At 41.5% G+C, this 16,451-nt stretch overlaps 1 protein-coding gene across 1 annotated transcript; it reads right to left on the bottom strand.

Moving 5' to 3' along the window:
* Positions 1-2,982: 2,982 nt before the first annotated feature.
* Positions 2,983-9,889, bottom strand: LOC138210445 (butyrophilin-like protein 10). Its single transcript, XM_069169609.1, has 5 exons — positions 9,689-9,889; positions 7,406-7,735; positions 5,999-6,286; positions 5,384-5,485; positions 2,983-5,163 (listed from the first exon to the last, which is right to left on the bottom strand). Exons 1-5 carry the CDS (start codon positions 9,813-9,815, stop codon positions 5,066-5,068), a joined length of 945 nt encoding a protein of 314 aa, XP_069025710.1. The 5' UTR covers positions 9,816-9,889; the 3' UTR covers positions 2,983-5,065.
* Between the last annotated feature and the right edge of the window lie 6,562 nt (positions 9,890-16,451).

The following is a 16,451-nucleotide window of genomic DNA, read 5'->3' as shown; positions in this document are numbered from 1 at the left end:
ATAGACATTTTGAAAGAGTAAATTCCTGATTGTTTCTCTTCAGTTTCTGATATTAGAGGAGCAACGTTCCTCATCATCATCATAAAACATCAAGTGGTTCATGAATGGTTGATAGAAGGTTTTAAAAAGCTTACCAGATTAAATGTCTTCTTTCATCAGAGTTTTTAATGAATAACAGAGTTCCACTTTGAACACTCTGCAGATGACCTGAAGAACGGAGGACCATATCTACTGTAACATTCACGGTGTCATTTTAAATCTATTTACCATGATTTTCATCATTACTGTTCATCTTTTGGACAAAAACAGGGTTTTCCTAAAAAGTGGTCATCTTTCAAAAGGGAAGACACATTCTTGGGAAAAGTGCTTTTCATACGACAATCTTGAAATACTTCATTGAACATCATGTTTATTAAAGAACACCATGTTTTTCACTTTTACATGTGAATAGTTTTTCATGAACCTGAACATCCTCAGTTCACTTTAAGTTCTCACACATTCACAGAGCTGCCAACCTGCTCGATATCTCTACAACATTCAGATGTGACCAGATTCAACTATTTGATGATCAATCTTTTCTCCATTCTGCCCACTGATTCAATACTTCACGTCAATGACGATCCAGTTGGATCTTTGGGGGTTTTTAAGACCCAAAAACAGCTCAACATGTACTTTCTAGAAATGAACATTCTTCAGCAGCAAACTGCAGCAGTCTGATTTCAAACAGGACATTTTCTTTGCCAGTGTTTTGACTGTGCAGCAGTTTGGCTGCGACTCCCTCATCATGAATGATCCGCCCCTGCTCCCAGTGATATGAAACTGTCTGAGAGACAGCCCCAAAGGCTTGAAGACATTGAACCCTTTAGCAAAACTAGGATTCAAACATGGACATATATTCTAAACAAGTCAAAGACATTTCAAACCAAGACAACCGGCTTGTTGTGATGGAGGAATGAGCTCCCCAATGACATCAGGACAGCAGGAAGTCTGAACATCTTCCACCGGAAACTAAAAACACACCTCTTCACACTTTAACCTTGAACAGGAGAAACAAGCATCACTTTAGGACCTTCAAATGGGCCTTACTTATAGCACTGGGAAGTTTGTCTTTCTTGGAGACATTTGTCCTTTCTTGATTGTTGTTGTTCCGGGTTTGTACCCTCATGGTTGAAATGCACTTCTTGATAAAAGCGTCAGCTGAATGCTGATTAGCTCCAACGATGCTAATCGGCTAGCAGCTCCAACAGGCCTTCCATGTACTTCCTGTAGAACTTGTTCTTTAGAGAACATCTAATTAATGTTCTTACCGTGTTCATATCCAGCGTTTATTCCGTCACAGCGAGCAGCCGGATGAAGACCAACAGGAGAATTACCCTCCGAAACATGATGACGTTGTTGTTGACCAGAGTTGATCAATAAGGACCAATAGAAGAAACTAAACAGACAACTAATTCCTCCTGAATCAAAGACTCACTGTTATCAGTCGAAGCTCCGCAGATTCTCAGCGACTGGTTGAAACCGCTTGATTGAATGAGATTGAATGAAGTGAAACGATCAACAACATGTTCTCTGGGTTTGTGCGTCCACTTCCGGAAGCTGTCGCACGTGTTCGACGCCTACGTCGTTACCACGGCAACCTATACAGTCGCACTCCGTCCTACAGTCCAACAGTCCGCGAACGCATCGCCGTCCAAACATGTCTCCATCACATCGTCTCTATTGTCGTCAAGTCTGTAGATTTGTTCCGTCTGTTGGTTTTTCAAATGACGCCGTGCGGTGTAACGGCAACACTCAGAGCTGTCGGACATGAAGCAGTCCTTTTCCTGCCTCCTCTTTCCATCCGGGTTCCTGAACTCCCCTCCGTGCTCGTCCTTGCTCTCATCCAGGTGAGTCTCCCTTCAGGTGATCCTTTTATAGCACGAAGCAGCGACGAGCCGCAGCTTTCCTCTGAACGTCGGTTATCCGTTCTGCTAAATCAATTCAAACCTCTTTCTCTCCGAGTCCTCTGCTGCATTCACGTGTAAACTTCAACACGGTTTGGTGCACTGCTGCCCTCTGCCGGTGACGAGCTGCCCAACGTGGGGCCCGCGGGCCCGCTTTGGCCCACCCTGTCTTTGTTTTGGCCCTCCACCACATTTAATAACCTCGCCCTTATTCTCCCAAACTGAAGCACATGTATTCTTTAGGTTTTTGACCATTTCTGCTGAACAATAAAATAACGAGGAACCAGATGAATTCGTTTGATTCTAATTATTCTGATATTTGATTGTAATTCCACATAACGTCAACATGTATTTTTGACCTGAAGCCCTCCATCCAGATTCGTTTGGCCCTTCATAGGAAAGCATTTGGGTACCTCTGCTCTTGTCAGTGACGAGCTTCCTGCGTCTGTGAGGGTCTCCACCTCCTTCTACGCCTCCATCAAGAAGAAAACAGTGCTGAAGGTGGAGGTGATGCTGGAGTTTGAGGAAGGATGTTTGGTAGTTCAGCAGTTTGAAGGTACATTACACTGCAGACTCAAACACAGAGATTCATAAACTATCAATATATGAGGTACTGTTGGAGATTAAAGGAAATATAATAAATATAAGTCGGGTAAAAGAAGCTCCTTCTTCACCAGATACATGAATAAAATGTTATTAATTTACGCATTAATATAATTATACGTTATTTATTTTTTTCATTCAAGTTCTTGTGTTAATGTATTTTGATGTTTAATCATCAACACAGATTGTGTGACCTGAAAAGTCAAACTGCACTCAAAATTTAAACGTTAAAAGTACTTTGAATTACACATTAATATTAATTTACTTTTTAAATTACATTCTTTGTGTCTAAAATATGCTAAATTTAGTTTATCTGAGCATCTTCAGAGAGTTTTGAAATAAACTTTTCAAGCATCCAAAAGCAGTTTGGATGCTGTTAACTTCACTTCAGTTCAGTTTAGTCTCTGTTGGACAAACATCCACAAGTCACATAAAAGGAGCTTTTAGTTTTTATTCAACAGTTCAGATGCAGCATGTTTTTACATCTCACGCAATATAGTTTTGATGTTTCTTTATACAACAGCAGATCAATTACTTTGTTCCCTTTAGGTGTGTTCACTAAGTGAATTATTGCTGCGATGTAGGAATCACTATAATTTGATGTACGTCCTTCCATATAAATGAAAATGAAAAGGTTCAAAAGGACGTAAAGTCGCGTCCACACAAGTGTGAAAATTGAACTCGAGCAGCTGAACTCACGAGCTAAAAAATTCACTTTCCTTTTGGTCTGAACACGATTTTACAGTTTGAAAGATACAATCTGAAAAATAACTATTTATTCTTACAAAAACAGGGTTTTCCTAAAAAATGGTCATCTTTCAAAAGGGAAGACACATCCTCGGAAAAGTGCTTTTCATACGACAATCTTTAAATACTTCATTGAACATAATGTTTATAAAAGACCATGTCTGTGAAAAATTAAAAAAAAAACAACACAAAATATTAAGTCTGCGGCCTTCTTCCCAAAACAACTGTCTAAACATGATGTAAGAAATGTAATTAGTGTCATAACATCCCCAAAAAAACATTCAAAAAGATGCTACAAGGAAACATAAATAGCAGACGCTACTTTAAAAATATCTGTCAGCTTTCATATGTGAAGTTTTTCATGAAATGATCAGCGGTGCTTCATCTGAACATCTTCAGTACACTTTCAGTTCTCACACACATTCACACACATTCACACACATGACGACCGAGCTGGCAACCTGCTCAACCATCTGAACCGGCCATTAACAATATCACATGTAGAGAGCAACATGAAAAATAAAAGACAACATTTTCAAAACAAATGAAATCCAACACAATTATAATTACATATTAAAACTGCAAGCAGTGATAACGGGCCCTCGCACTCCCGCGCACCGCCTCCCCGAAACCGTCTCCACGAGGTGCAGCGCGCCAGGGACCGGTGTCCCCGCTTAAAGTTGCTATTTTCGTCTCGTTTCCTGTCTCCAGCAGGGGACGCTGGCGATCCGTTTGGCCACGCCCACTCGCAAAACACATCAGATGTATCGTCTCACCACGCCGGATGTATGCTACACGTTTCGTGAGGTTTCAAGCATCCTTTGTCCTTAAACATCAACTTCCTGTGTCACGGCGAGACATCAAACTTTGCCGCATCGTCGCGGCGACGCCCATTGACAAAGTCGAACGAATGTCTCAATATATCATCAACTACATGTTTAGGTTATTGTGACCCGACTTTACGTTCATGTGATCAACCAGCTCGACGTAGAATGTGAAAGTATGAAAAGTGTCATTTCCAGTTGGCCAACAGGGGGCGCTATGACTATGAGCGAATATTACTCCACAGGGGTCTTCAGGGCGGGGCTGTTATCATACCTGTGATGTTTGGAGAAGGTCGGTCCATGTACATAAGATTTAAAGCAACTCCTACTTTCATGGCGAGACGCTCAAAATGGCCGCCACGCTACGGGCACACACATCGACGAAAACAAATTATTTTGTTCACTTTTAATCCCAAACATGTTTTCTATCCATAGAAACTAAATTCAAGTCGGTCGGACAAAATCCCTCGGAGGAGTTCAACAAAGTACAACGTGTCAGAATCGCCCAAAATGGCGACTAAATTCAAAATGGTGGACTTCCTGTCGAGGTGACGTAACGGTGCAATGTAACTTTTTTGTGCGTCTGGGTGTGATACACGTGTCCACCGGATTTGGTGAATTTAGGTAAATGTGGCCGCCGGGGCATCTCTTTAGGGGGCGCTGTCGAGTCATTTGGCCCCGCCCCCTCGCGACTCCACTAGAATAAGACATTTTTCACCGGGAGACAAATGTTTATCCACTTTCATGAGTTTTTGAATATGATAAAACCTCCAAAAAGGAAAATGACTTTAAAAAAAACACCAGCACCTCATTTCATAAGCTGCCTCTAAACTTTTAGTTTTTCTGAAGGCACGTTGGTAACAGATCTTTCTACGAGCTGATTGGCTGCTGAAAGAGGTGACGTGAGACGGGACATTTGGCAGTTTGACCTCATTTTACATCTTTGGTTCACTTACTTCCAGCTTCAATATTGTTTCTATCCTCTGTACCCGGTTGTTTGAGTGGCAGGGCCGGTTCATTGTTTTTATTTTCATACCGACGAGAACCTGCGAAGAAGAAGATGAAATTATATAAATATTCCCCTCAAACATAATTTATTACGCTCCCATAAACATCTTTATTTTGCATCATCCTTTAAACGTCAGTCACCTCTGAAACCTCATGAATCTGTTAAACAGATGACTGAACCTCAGAGTTTGGTGGTCAAAGGTGAAAGTTCAAGGTAATAAATAATTAATAAATATACAATTCATCCTTTAAACTTACGTTTCTTGATGCGTCGTCTGATGGACGCTGCAGCAAAACATAGAGCTTGAACTGCAGCAAGACTTACAACTCCAGAAAACCAGAAACCGATCGATGCACCGACTGTAACAAAACATAAAAGGTCAGTAACAAATAAGAAAACACCTCTACATAAGAGAGGGAGTTCCCAATAACAAGAAGCAAGTCAATACCTGAAATTAAAAAGAAAATTACAGATATTGAAGCTCTTTTATTTAAGAGTCTTATCAGTCCACTGGGTGGGTTTTATTTATGGCTGTGCAATGGCCTAATAGGTACCAGTCCGATTAAGCTTTTTTTTTCTTTTTTTTTTCGACTTAATAAATAATACAGACTTAATAAAATATATGTCTGGAAACACTGGAATAAGTTGTCAGGACTGATAAACACTTCAGATGTAGAGATCAGAGCATCAAAGTCAGAGTTCAGCATAATATACTGAGACGTCCTGATGGAGAAATATAAAGTTACAGAAAAGGAAAATACTCGAGTCCATGGAGCTGGAATTTACTCAGATGACGTCATTCTAGTTTGATTTCTGTAAATTAATGACACGCAAACAATGAAGAATGAAAACAGGAAGAGGAGGAAGCTCACCTTGTTGATCAGGAACAATGACGTATGTCTCAGCAGATATCTGGTGGTTGATCTCCTCCTGTGTAGCTACACATTGATAGTAGTCGGTCTTCTTCACAGTAGTTTGGAGGATGATGTCGTAGCTGCCTCCTCTTTCTGTGACCTGTGGTTCTGCAGCAGGAACCGTGTTTCCAGAACGGTTCTTCAACTGGACTTTAGGTTCTGGAGAAGCTCCTCGAACTGAACACTGAACCAGAACTCCATCATCTGTTTCACCAAGTATTGTGATGGAGGGTTTTGAAGCTGCACCTGTAAACACAGAACAAAAAAATCGGTGACTATAAAATCAGAACATAATTAAATATAAAACATGTCATCAGTTTGATTCGGACTCATTTTAAATCAGTTTGAAGTCTAAATTCAGTCACTGATCACAGCAGCAAACACTGTTTCTGACTCCATCACAACATGAGCACATTTACACTGAACACGTTCAGACAACACTTCAACTAACATCACATTCTTCTGATACCAAATAAAAGGAAAAATAATAATAAAGAAATAAAACTCCTTGAAATGAAACGATGTGAAATTTGTTGCGTCGACAATATTTTTCTATGAAACACTGAAGTCGTATAAAAACAGGTTGTAAAATATGAAACGTGGCTCTTTAACAGTCGGAGCTCCTCTTGTGTTGTGAAGCTGAATTCTGTCAGAGACAAAACACTCAGCGGCCACTTTATTAGGAACACCTGCACCGTTAACATCTAATAACATAATAATGAATCATGTTTCAATCAGCAGTCGCTCCTCACTCATCATCTGGTTTGTTGGTTTCAGCTGCTAGAATAAATAGTTGAAGAGGAGGCGGAGCTTAAACCTGCAGTATCTGATAAAGTAAACAAACATCGGTCATTAACAAACAACAAGTTGTATTTTTTAATAATATTATAACAGTAGTAGGAGGTTTTGTTTGGTGCTTTGAGAGCTCTTTAAACAGTTTCCAGTGTTTGTGTTGTTGTAATGCAGCTCTGTGACCAGCAGGTGGCGCACACATCAAATCAGACTGACATCAGAACTGAAGCACAAACTGAATTCATTGTTCCTCTCATCTCTAAACATGAATGACGTGAAGTCTCAGAGACTCAGAACAAACCAGAGTTGAAGTGAAACACACCGACTTCATGTTCAGTCTGAGAACACGTTCAATCTGCTTTTACACAGAATTCTACTTTATCAGTCAGATCAGGAGAAATCAACGGAGAATCTTGATTGATGATGTCACTGATTTCTACATCTGCACTGTGTGTGCTACAACTGGTTCATATTCAGAAAACACCTTCAAAGTCAGAGTTCAGCAGCGGTTCATCCTCATCTGACCTCGGCTGTTCCCACTTTTTAAGATGCTTTCAAAGATATTGTACTCACCAACAAGGAGCTTCACGGTGAATATTTGTCCTTCTGGCTGAAGACGTGGAAAAGAACAGGTGTAGTCTCCGCTGTCTGCAGTCGTTGTGTGTCGGATAACGATGGAGGCGTTGCTGTTCTTCAGCTGGTTTGGAAAATAAAAGACTCGTCCTCTGAACTGCTCATCTTGACCTGAACGTCTGTTGGTGGAGTCGATTCCTGTATTGTAGAAGAAAACCTCCTTCTGACCATCTTTATTCCAGATGAAGAGCTTTCGTACAATGTTCTCCTTGTTGGTGGGAGAACAGGGTAAGATGGCTTCACTCCCCTCTGGGACAACAACGAGGACATCTGGACCAGAAACATGAAGCATATTATCATGAGTGCAGCACCTGTTTAAAATAACCTGTTTGCAGGATGTTTGCTGCCTGGTGGTGCTGGTGTGTAGTACCTTCTTACCACCAGCAGGTGGAGACAACACATTGTAGTGCAAGAAATATGCTTTTAAAAGGTTTTCTTTTTCTTGTATAATAAAAACACAGAAATACCTTCATAAAGCAGCACTTCAGTTTGAGACATCAGAGGACAGACAGGAAACTAATGGTTTCATATTTAACAACGTGCTGTATGTTTCTAAAGCTTCTTATTTCATCCATTGGTTCATATCCTCTTCTGAAAAGTAACTAAAGCTGTTAGATAAGTGCAGTGAATAAGTCATTTTATTTGTTTTGTTTTTTGTGTGTAACCCACGATAGTTTTAACAGCAACTAAAGGGTTAACTCCAACCTGTAATACTGCCGTTCACCAGAGAGGCGCTCTCGTGCACGTCAGGAGATCAATCTTCAGAAGACATATGAGCTGCAACACTGAAGAATCTCATTTGGTGGATTTTTGCTCACTGCTTTTGAGGAGCTTTATTTATTTGACTCTTTAACCAGACCGACTCCGAAGGGAAAAGTTTTCTGTGCGTGTTAATAATTATAATAAATTTCAGTTCAGTTCCTTGTTTTAAACTGCAAACATTTTCCGTGTTTCATTCACTCCCAGAGCGACCTAAAGACAGTCCTAAACTTAACACAGGGAATATCATGTGTTACATGTGTATATAGTCTGTGGGTGAATTTATTAATTGCTCTTATTTTCTTTTCTAAAATAATTATTTGTTATCTATCTTATTTCTTATATCTTATATGTATTTGTAATATTTTTCATATTGTGCGAACTTTTTGGTTTTCTTGGCTGCTGTGAAGACCCAATTTCCCCACTGAGGGATTAATAAAGTCAAATCTGTCTGTCTATTAAAATAGAAATAGAAAGAGAAAGAAGCTTCACATGAAACCAGCCTCCTCGTTAAATCCGGTTAAATCCAGTAAATAAAGTGACAGCTGTTAAACATCTGTACAAGACAACACAATCCCTGATTTAAAGATGTCAGAATAATAACTGATGGCGTCTCCTTTTGCAGGAATGATTGGTACCAAGAGATCTAGAAAGGAGGATGCAGCCTGATTATTAAGGGTTTATAGGTTAGGAGCAGAATTATAAAATATTGTTCTCCATTTTATATGAAACCAGTGCTGAGAAACTAAAACTGAGAAAACATATATTGCCACCTCCTGTGAGTATTTTGAATCAGCTGGGTCTTTTCAGAGAGAAATCCTGACTAATAGGAGCTCCAGAAGTTTAACCAGGGAGGAATGAATGCATGAAATAAAGCCTCCACATCGCAGAGACAAAATGTTCCTGATTTTATTCTCCTGATTTTATTTGATCCGTTTACTCACCAAGACATCGATGTAGAAATATTCCAGTACAAGTAAAAGTACTGCGAAATTCTACTTCAGAAAAAGTACAGAAGTACCATCAGTGAAAAGAAGAGTTCAAGTATTGAAGTAGAAGTACTGGTTTGGTCCCTGATTTATTATCCGTCATCAATATATGATTAATAGTGACCAGTCAGTGTGTGAGCAGCATATTACTGTTGTACCTGCTGCAGGAGGAACTATTATCTTGTTCATCCAGTTTCATGTTTCTGGACTTTTCCTCGAACCTTTGATAAACTAGTCGTCAGAATGGGAGCCGACTAAACTGATGTTTAAGATGTCGGGTTGGAAAACACCGGTTTCATCTTCAGCTGTGTTGAATACTTTCGGTAAAAGTACATTAAAGTTGTATTTAGGTGAAGTACTTGAATTTCTTTCCACCACTGAGCTGATGAACTTTAAGTTTTGCCAGCGAGCTATTTTCTAATGTCTGTCCTCCAACGAGCTGCCGTCTGTGTCCTCCTGAGGATTAGTTCCTTACCGTGTCCAGATGTTCCTGCAGACAGATTCAGACAGAGAACCAGAGAAAGAAGACCCGCAGGAGACATCTTCATCACAGGAGACATCTTCATCACAGGAGACGTCTTCATCACAGGAGACGTCTTCATCACAGAGACATCTTCATCACAGGAGACATCTTCATCACAGAGACATCTTCATCACAGGAGACATCTTCATCACAGGAGACGTCTTCATCACAGAGACATCTTCATCACAGGAGACGTCTTCATCACAGGAGACGTCTTCATCACAGAGACATCTTCATCACAGGAGACATCTTCATCACAGAGACGTCTTCATCACAGGAGACATCTTCATCACAGAGACATCTTCATCACAGGAGACATCTTCATCACAGAGACGTCTTCATCACAGGAGACATCTTCATCACAGGAGACGTCTTCATCACAGAGACATCTTCATCACAGGAGACATCTTCATCACAGAGACATCTTCATCACAGGAGACGTCTTCATCACAGAGACATCTTCATCACAGGAGACATCTTCATCACAGGAGACGTCTTCATCACAGGAGACGTCTTCATCACAGGAGACATCTTCATCACAGGAGACATCTTCATCACAGGAGACATCTTCATCACAGAGACATCTTCATCACAGGAGACATCTTCATCACAGGAGACATCTTCATCACAGAGACGTCTTCATCACAGGAGACATCTTCATCACAGGAGACATCTTCATCACAGAGACATCTTCATCACAGGAGACATCTTCATCACAGGAGACGTCTTCATCACAGGAGACATCTTCATCACAGAGACATCTTCATCACTCCGAGGACCGGATGAGTCCTCCACCGTGTATCTGTATAACCAAACAACGAGAAGACGGTTAACGGCTAAGCTACTACTAACTACAGTTAACGGAGGTTTCGGGTTAAATAAACAGAATAAAGTGACCACTCGTACAAACCAGTAAAGTCCAAGACTTTAACACGATAGTATGAAACACTAAAACTGGAACTTTAACTCTGATTATGGACTCAATAACACGGACAGACCGGAGGATTCATTCAAACGCAACAAGGAAGAGGAGCCTGACTCTCCAATGGGATCTGACCCACGTGATCTGACTCTCCAATGGGATCTGACCCACGTGATCTGACTCTCCAATGGGATCTGACCCACGTGATCTGACTCTCCAATGGGATCTGACTCTCCAATGGGATCTGACCCACGTGATCTGACTCTCCAATGGGATCTGACTCTCCAATGGGATCTGACCCACGTGATCTGACTCTCCAATGGGATCTGACCCACGTGATCTGACTCTCCAATGGGATCTGACTCTCCAATGGGATCTGACCCACGTGATCTGACTCTCCAATGCAAATTGTGGGGCAATAACTGCACTTTCATTTGTTGACACCGCTGCCAACAGCGATGACGTGCATAATGAGGGACACCAGCTGAGATAAGACGCATGCGCAAAGGTGTTGAAGGCCATTGGCCTATTTGTGACTAAGAGAAAATTATTACCAGTAAAATAAGCGTTTCTTTCACATAACTATCACTTTTATTTTATTTTTTTCAAAGGCTTTAAAACAAAAACCAGAAGTAAACTCTAAAATACCTCAAACTGCCGGTCCAACAAAGACCTTCAGGATGCAACGCAGCAATCCTTCCAGCAGGAAAACGGTGCAGCGTGATATTGGTGTCTCAGTGCTTTGGATGCCATCAATAAGTGTCCTCACCAGAGGTCCCAAGCTTTCCAACCATAACGCACCCGGCTCCACTGAAGCAACTGAAACCGACAACAAAAGGAATCACAAATCCACAAATGTTGGTTCCAAGGCCCACATTAACCAGGTAAGAAAAAACAACTCATTTTTCCACCTTGGAAACATCAACGGTAGGACCATCAATAAATCAGATGCTGCAGAGCTGATTCTGTATTTCAGGAGGGAATTCAAGGTCCTCCTCACACACAAAGATCTTAATGGACTTTAACTCTGTTTTATTAGATTCATGTGTTCGATCTCTTCATCTGCATTTTATTTTGATGTACTCTGGTACATTTATAAAATCAATACAAAATAAAAGTGTGGAAATTGTAGGTCCTGTGTACGTTCACTCTGTCCTCCTCCTGTTAGTGAGTTTTGTGTTTCTGCTCTTGCCGTTCCGGTTGTGTTCATACACATACATACATTGTATGCTCACTTAATATCACTATAACCAAGCTTCATGCAGCACATATATTACGTTGCACCGTACAGGCACATAAACTGCAGAGATGGAAAACTACTGAACGTGAGAAACACAAGGAACGTGTGCTCTCAGGTGTGAGGATAATACACGGGATCAGTTGTCAGTTTTAAATGTTACAAAGCATATTTTGCTGTGAATAAACCTGATTGTATTAAAGAGATGGAGCAGCTCACGACAGGATGGTAAAGTACTGAGGATGAGAGACGAGGTCGGCCTGTACCGTCCGGATGTAACAAAGACTCCACAGTTTAAGAAGAACGAGAAACATCTGGAGAAACATCTGGAGGTCGTAGCAACTTCTATATGATTGAACACAAGACAAACAGTACGTGCAGAAACAGGACAGAGCAAATGGCGGTAGGGCAAGAGGTGAGGATGTGTGTGTGTCAAATAACTGTTGAGTTTCAGGTTACATCCAAGGCGTTGCCAAACGTATGGAGTCAGGTACGAGGAGGAAGTTGGTGGCAGCCATCCAAGGGAGACAATCAACCCAGCAACCAATCACAGAAGAACAACATCCTGCCTGTACATTTCTTTATCTCTGTAATGAAACACTGGGTCACTGATTACTCTGCTGCTTTTAAATAAACATACTGAAGCCTAAATATCTTCTCCTATTGCTTCATTAAACAACACACAGGACGGGGGGCTCACACATACTGGCTTTGTACCAGCATGAGCTGAGTCCAACAGTTGCAACTTAGTTGAACAATTCAAGCACCGACTCCTGTCTGCTCTCACGTTCCCAAACATTTTAACCTTTGTCTTGCGGGAACCAATCTTTATTTGCTCAGACTCTATCCCAGCTGCAAATTGGGGGGCGAGACACAATAAATACAGCTTCACCAGTGTGGTTCCTCATCACAACTGATCAAGATGACCAGAAGATTCTCTGCTCAGAGGACCTTGCAATTGATTCTGGAAGAGAGAGAAGCTTTTGATGACGATGAGGAGGAGGAAGAGGTTTCAGAGTGTGAGGATCACATTTCTGAAAATTCAGTCTGACAGTGACTTTGAAGAAGAGGATGAGATGGAGCATCAGCTCGTTCCAAAAGGAAGACGAGCCCCAGGAGCAGCTCGTCAGCAGCCAGCAAGGGAAGAAAGATGGATGTCCAAACATTTTGAACTTCAATGGTCCTCTTGCTCAAGAAATGAGCCTCCCCGCATGGCTGCCCATGTGATAAGGATTCAACCAGGGCCAACACGGATGGCGGTTACTCATGTGCAGGACATCAGGTCTTCTTTTGAGCTTTTCATCCCAGATTCCATCCAGAACATTATTCTAGATTGCACTAATTTAGAAGGAAGGTGTTTTTGGAGGGAGGTGGAAGGAGATGGACCAAACCCATTTACAGGGTTCTTATGCTTGCTGGAGTTTTCAGGTCCAAAGAGGAATCCACAGAGTCCCTGTGGGATGCAGAAACTGGCAGAGAACTTGTCCGTGCAATAATGTCTCTGGAAAACGTCCACATCATTTCCAGATTATCCACTTTGATAACCGAGACGACAGACCGGCTCGACGGCAGAGACACAAGCTGGCTGCCATCAGGACAGTGTGGGACAAGTGGGTGCACCGCCTCCCCCTGTTTAAAACCCCGGGCCTCATGTCACCGTTGATGAGCAGCTGATGCCATTTAGGGGCCGCTGCCCCCCCAGACAGTATACACCATCTATGTCAAACTCAAGGCCCGCGGGCCACATCCGGCCCAGCGTGCAATTATATCCGGCCCGCGAGATCATTTTATATAGATTTATTATTATGGCCCGGCGATATGAAGCGCTCATAATACACAAACTACAGATCCCATAATGCAGTGCTTCAGTTGCCTTTACGGACGCTCGGATACCCGGGAACTTTCCCACGTCAATCAAGTCAGCTTCTGTTGCGCTCCAACTGGCTGCAACCCTGTTGAAAAGTTATTACGATGCCCCTCACAATGGAGGAGAGAAAAGTTGATTCTGAAAACAGAGCTTTTCAAAACCGATGGGAGGCTGAGTACATGTTAAAGTACAAGACAAATCCAAGAACATGAGACCTCTTTGTACAATATTTACTCCTCCCACAAGGCAGTTATGAGTCCTAATTTACAATAAACCAAACATTAAGCTTTCCAACAGAGGGCTTTATGAAAAAATGTACAAATGAACTGTTTAAATATTTAAATATTCTTTATGTGCTCATCTGTAGTGACAGTAAACATTGCTCCTGCTGACTTTTGTGTTTGCCCTGAGAACCCGTGCATTGTACTCCGGGAAACCCCAAACAGTTGAGCAGAGTGGAGACCGTTAGCAGTGACGTCACAGAGGACAGGAAAGGGACACCTGCTGGTCTCTTTAGGTACTGCAGGGCGATCACAATCCGATCTGTTACAACAGGTAGAATTTTACAGGTTGACATATACTATATTTTAATACAGCCGAATTCCCACTAAAGCTGTTCTCATTTACATATTGTTCTGTTTTTGTTGTCAGACAACAGGATGAACATGAAATAGCGGCTAAAACGCGGCTCATTACGATTACACGTTAACCAGCCGTCACTTCCCAGCTATTTCCGGGCTGCTGCTCTGCTCAGTTAAAACTACGATTTTTATACCCGCAACGTTGTCTGACAAAAACACCACTCACATATTTGAAAGACGACAGCTGTGAGGTGATTTCGGCTGTATTTACATGAACAATGATCTCTTAGAGAGAAAGTTAGAAGCGACGGAAGATGTTTAGTTTTCCTCTCAGTGAAAAGCCTCCCTTCCTCACAGAGAAGAGATGAACAGATCTCTGCTGATGGATCTGTATCTGGCACAAAGCAGTGATTTGGAGGAATTACGGGTGTTTGGCTTGGTTTCTTTCTCCGGGACTTCTGGGATAAATACGGTCGAAAGATTAAAGACATTTCTTTTCTTTCGTTGAATATCTCGATATCTCTACAACATTCAGATGTGACCAGATTCAACTATTTGATGATCAATCTTTTCTCCATTCTGCCCACTGATTCAATACTTCACGTCAATGACGATCCAGTTGGATCTTTGGGGGTTTTTAAGACCCAAAAACAGCTCAACATGTACTTTCTAGAAATGAACATTCTTCAGCAGCAAACTGCAGCAGTCTGATTTCAAACAGGACATTTTCTTTGCCAGTGTTTTGACTGTGCAGCAGTTTGGCTGCGACTCCCTCATCATGAATGATCCGCCCCTGCTCCCAGTGATATGAAACTGTCTGAGAGACAGCCCCAAAGGCTTGAAGACATTGAACCCTTTAGCAAAACTAGGATTCAAACATGGACATATATTCTAAACAAGTCAAAGACATTTCAAACCAAGACAACCGGCTTGTTGTGATGGAGGAATGAGCTCCCCAATGACATCAGGACAGCAGGAAGTCTGAACATCTTCCACCGGAAACTAAAAACACACCTCTTCACACTTTAACCTTGAACAGGAGAAACAAGCATCACTTTAGGACCTTCAAATGGGCCTTACTTATAGCACTGGGAAGTTTGTCTTTCTTGGAGACATTTGTCCTTTCTTGATTGTTGTTGTTCCGGGTTTGTACCCTCATGGTTGAAATGCACTTCTTGATAAAAGCGTCAGCTGAATGCTGATTAGCTCCAACGATGCTAATCGGCTAGCAGCTCCAACAGGCCTTCCATGTACTTCCTGTAGAACTTGTTCTTTAGAGAACATCTAATTAATGTTCTTACCGTGTTCATATCCAGCGTTTATTCCGTCACAGCGAGCAGCCGGATGAAGACCAACAGGAGAATTACCCTCCGAAACATGATGACGTTGTTGTTGACCAGAGTTGATCAATAAGGACCAATAGAAGAAACTAAACAGACAACTAATTCCTCCTGAATCAAAGACTCACTGTTATCAGTCGAAGCTCCGCAGATTCTCAGCGACTGGTTGAAACCGCTTGATTGAATGAGATTGAATGAAGTGAAACGATCAACAACATGTTCTCTGGGTTTGTGCGTCCACTTCCGGAAGCTGTCGCACGTTCAATGACGTGTTCACATGTTTTCATGTTCCTAGAATCTCTTCTGACGTCATTATCTTGCTGTAAAGCCTTTGAAGATGCATTCCTTCTATGAAAGGAGCTACACAAATCAAGTTTAGACAGTTCAGTGTTCAATGTTTATAATGTCCCAATCTGGACACAGTAAAACCGAAAAACAATCTTCCATTAAAGGATGTGAATAAAATAATAAAAAACATGTAATTTGGAGTAATACACCTCTGATAACCCTTTAAAGGAGCTAACATCTGTGAGCCCGGTCCTTAAATGTCACGTACAGATCACTTCTTCTTTCTGAGGATCCTCCTTGTTGCTGATTTTCACCAAAAGGCATCTGTATTCTTTAATAATGACCAGACCAGTTTTGCACGTTTTGCAAACAAATTCTGCACTAAAAAACTAAATGAACAAATAAATGATGTTGCTAATAATTCAAAGATTATATAGTCTTCACAAATATATTCCAGAATACCACTGATGAAACACTCTC

The sequence above is a fragment of the Embiotoca jacksoni genome, unplaced genomic scaffold, assembly GCF_022577435.1.
Source record: "Embiotoca jacksoni isolate LCO1_2020_lvr unplaced genomic scaffold, fEmbJac1.0.p SCAF_46, whole genome shotgun sequence".
Taxonomy (NCBI): Eukaryota; Metazoa; Chordata; class Actinopteri; family Embiotocidae; genus Embiotoca; species Embiotoca jacksoni.
This window is presented reverse-complemented; position numbering and strand designations above follow the sequence as displayed.

Excerpts from the sequence above, each read along its gene's own strand:
- LOC138210445 (XM_069169609.1), bottom strand. The coding sequence starts at position 9,815 with ATGAAGACGTCTCCTGTGATGAAGACGTCTCCTGTGATGAAGATGTCT. Across the intron at positions 7,736-9,688 it reads TGCAGGAACATCTGGACACG|ATGTCCTCGTTGTTGTCCCA; the intron begins GTAAGGAACTAA and ends TTTCTGGTCCAG. Across the intron at positions 5,164-5,383 it reads CAGACGACGCATCAAGAAAC|GTTCTCGTCGGTATGAAAAT; the intron begins GTAAGTTTAAAG and ends TCTTCTTCGCAG.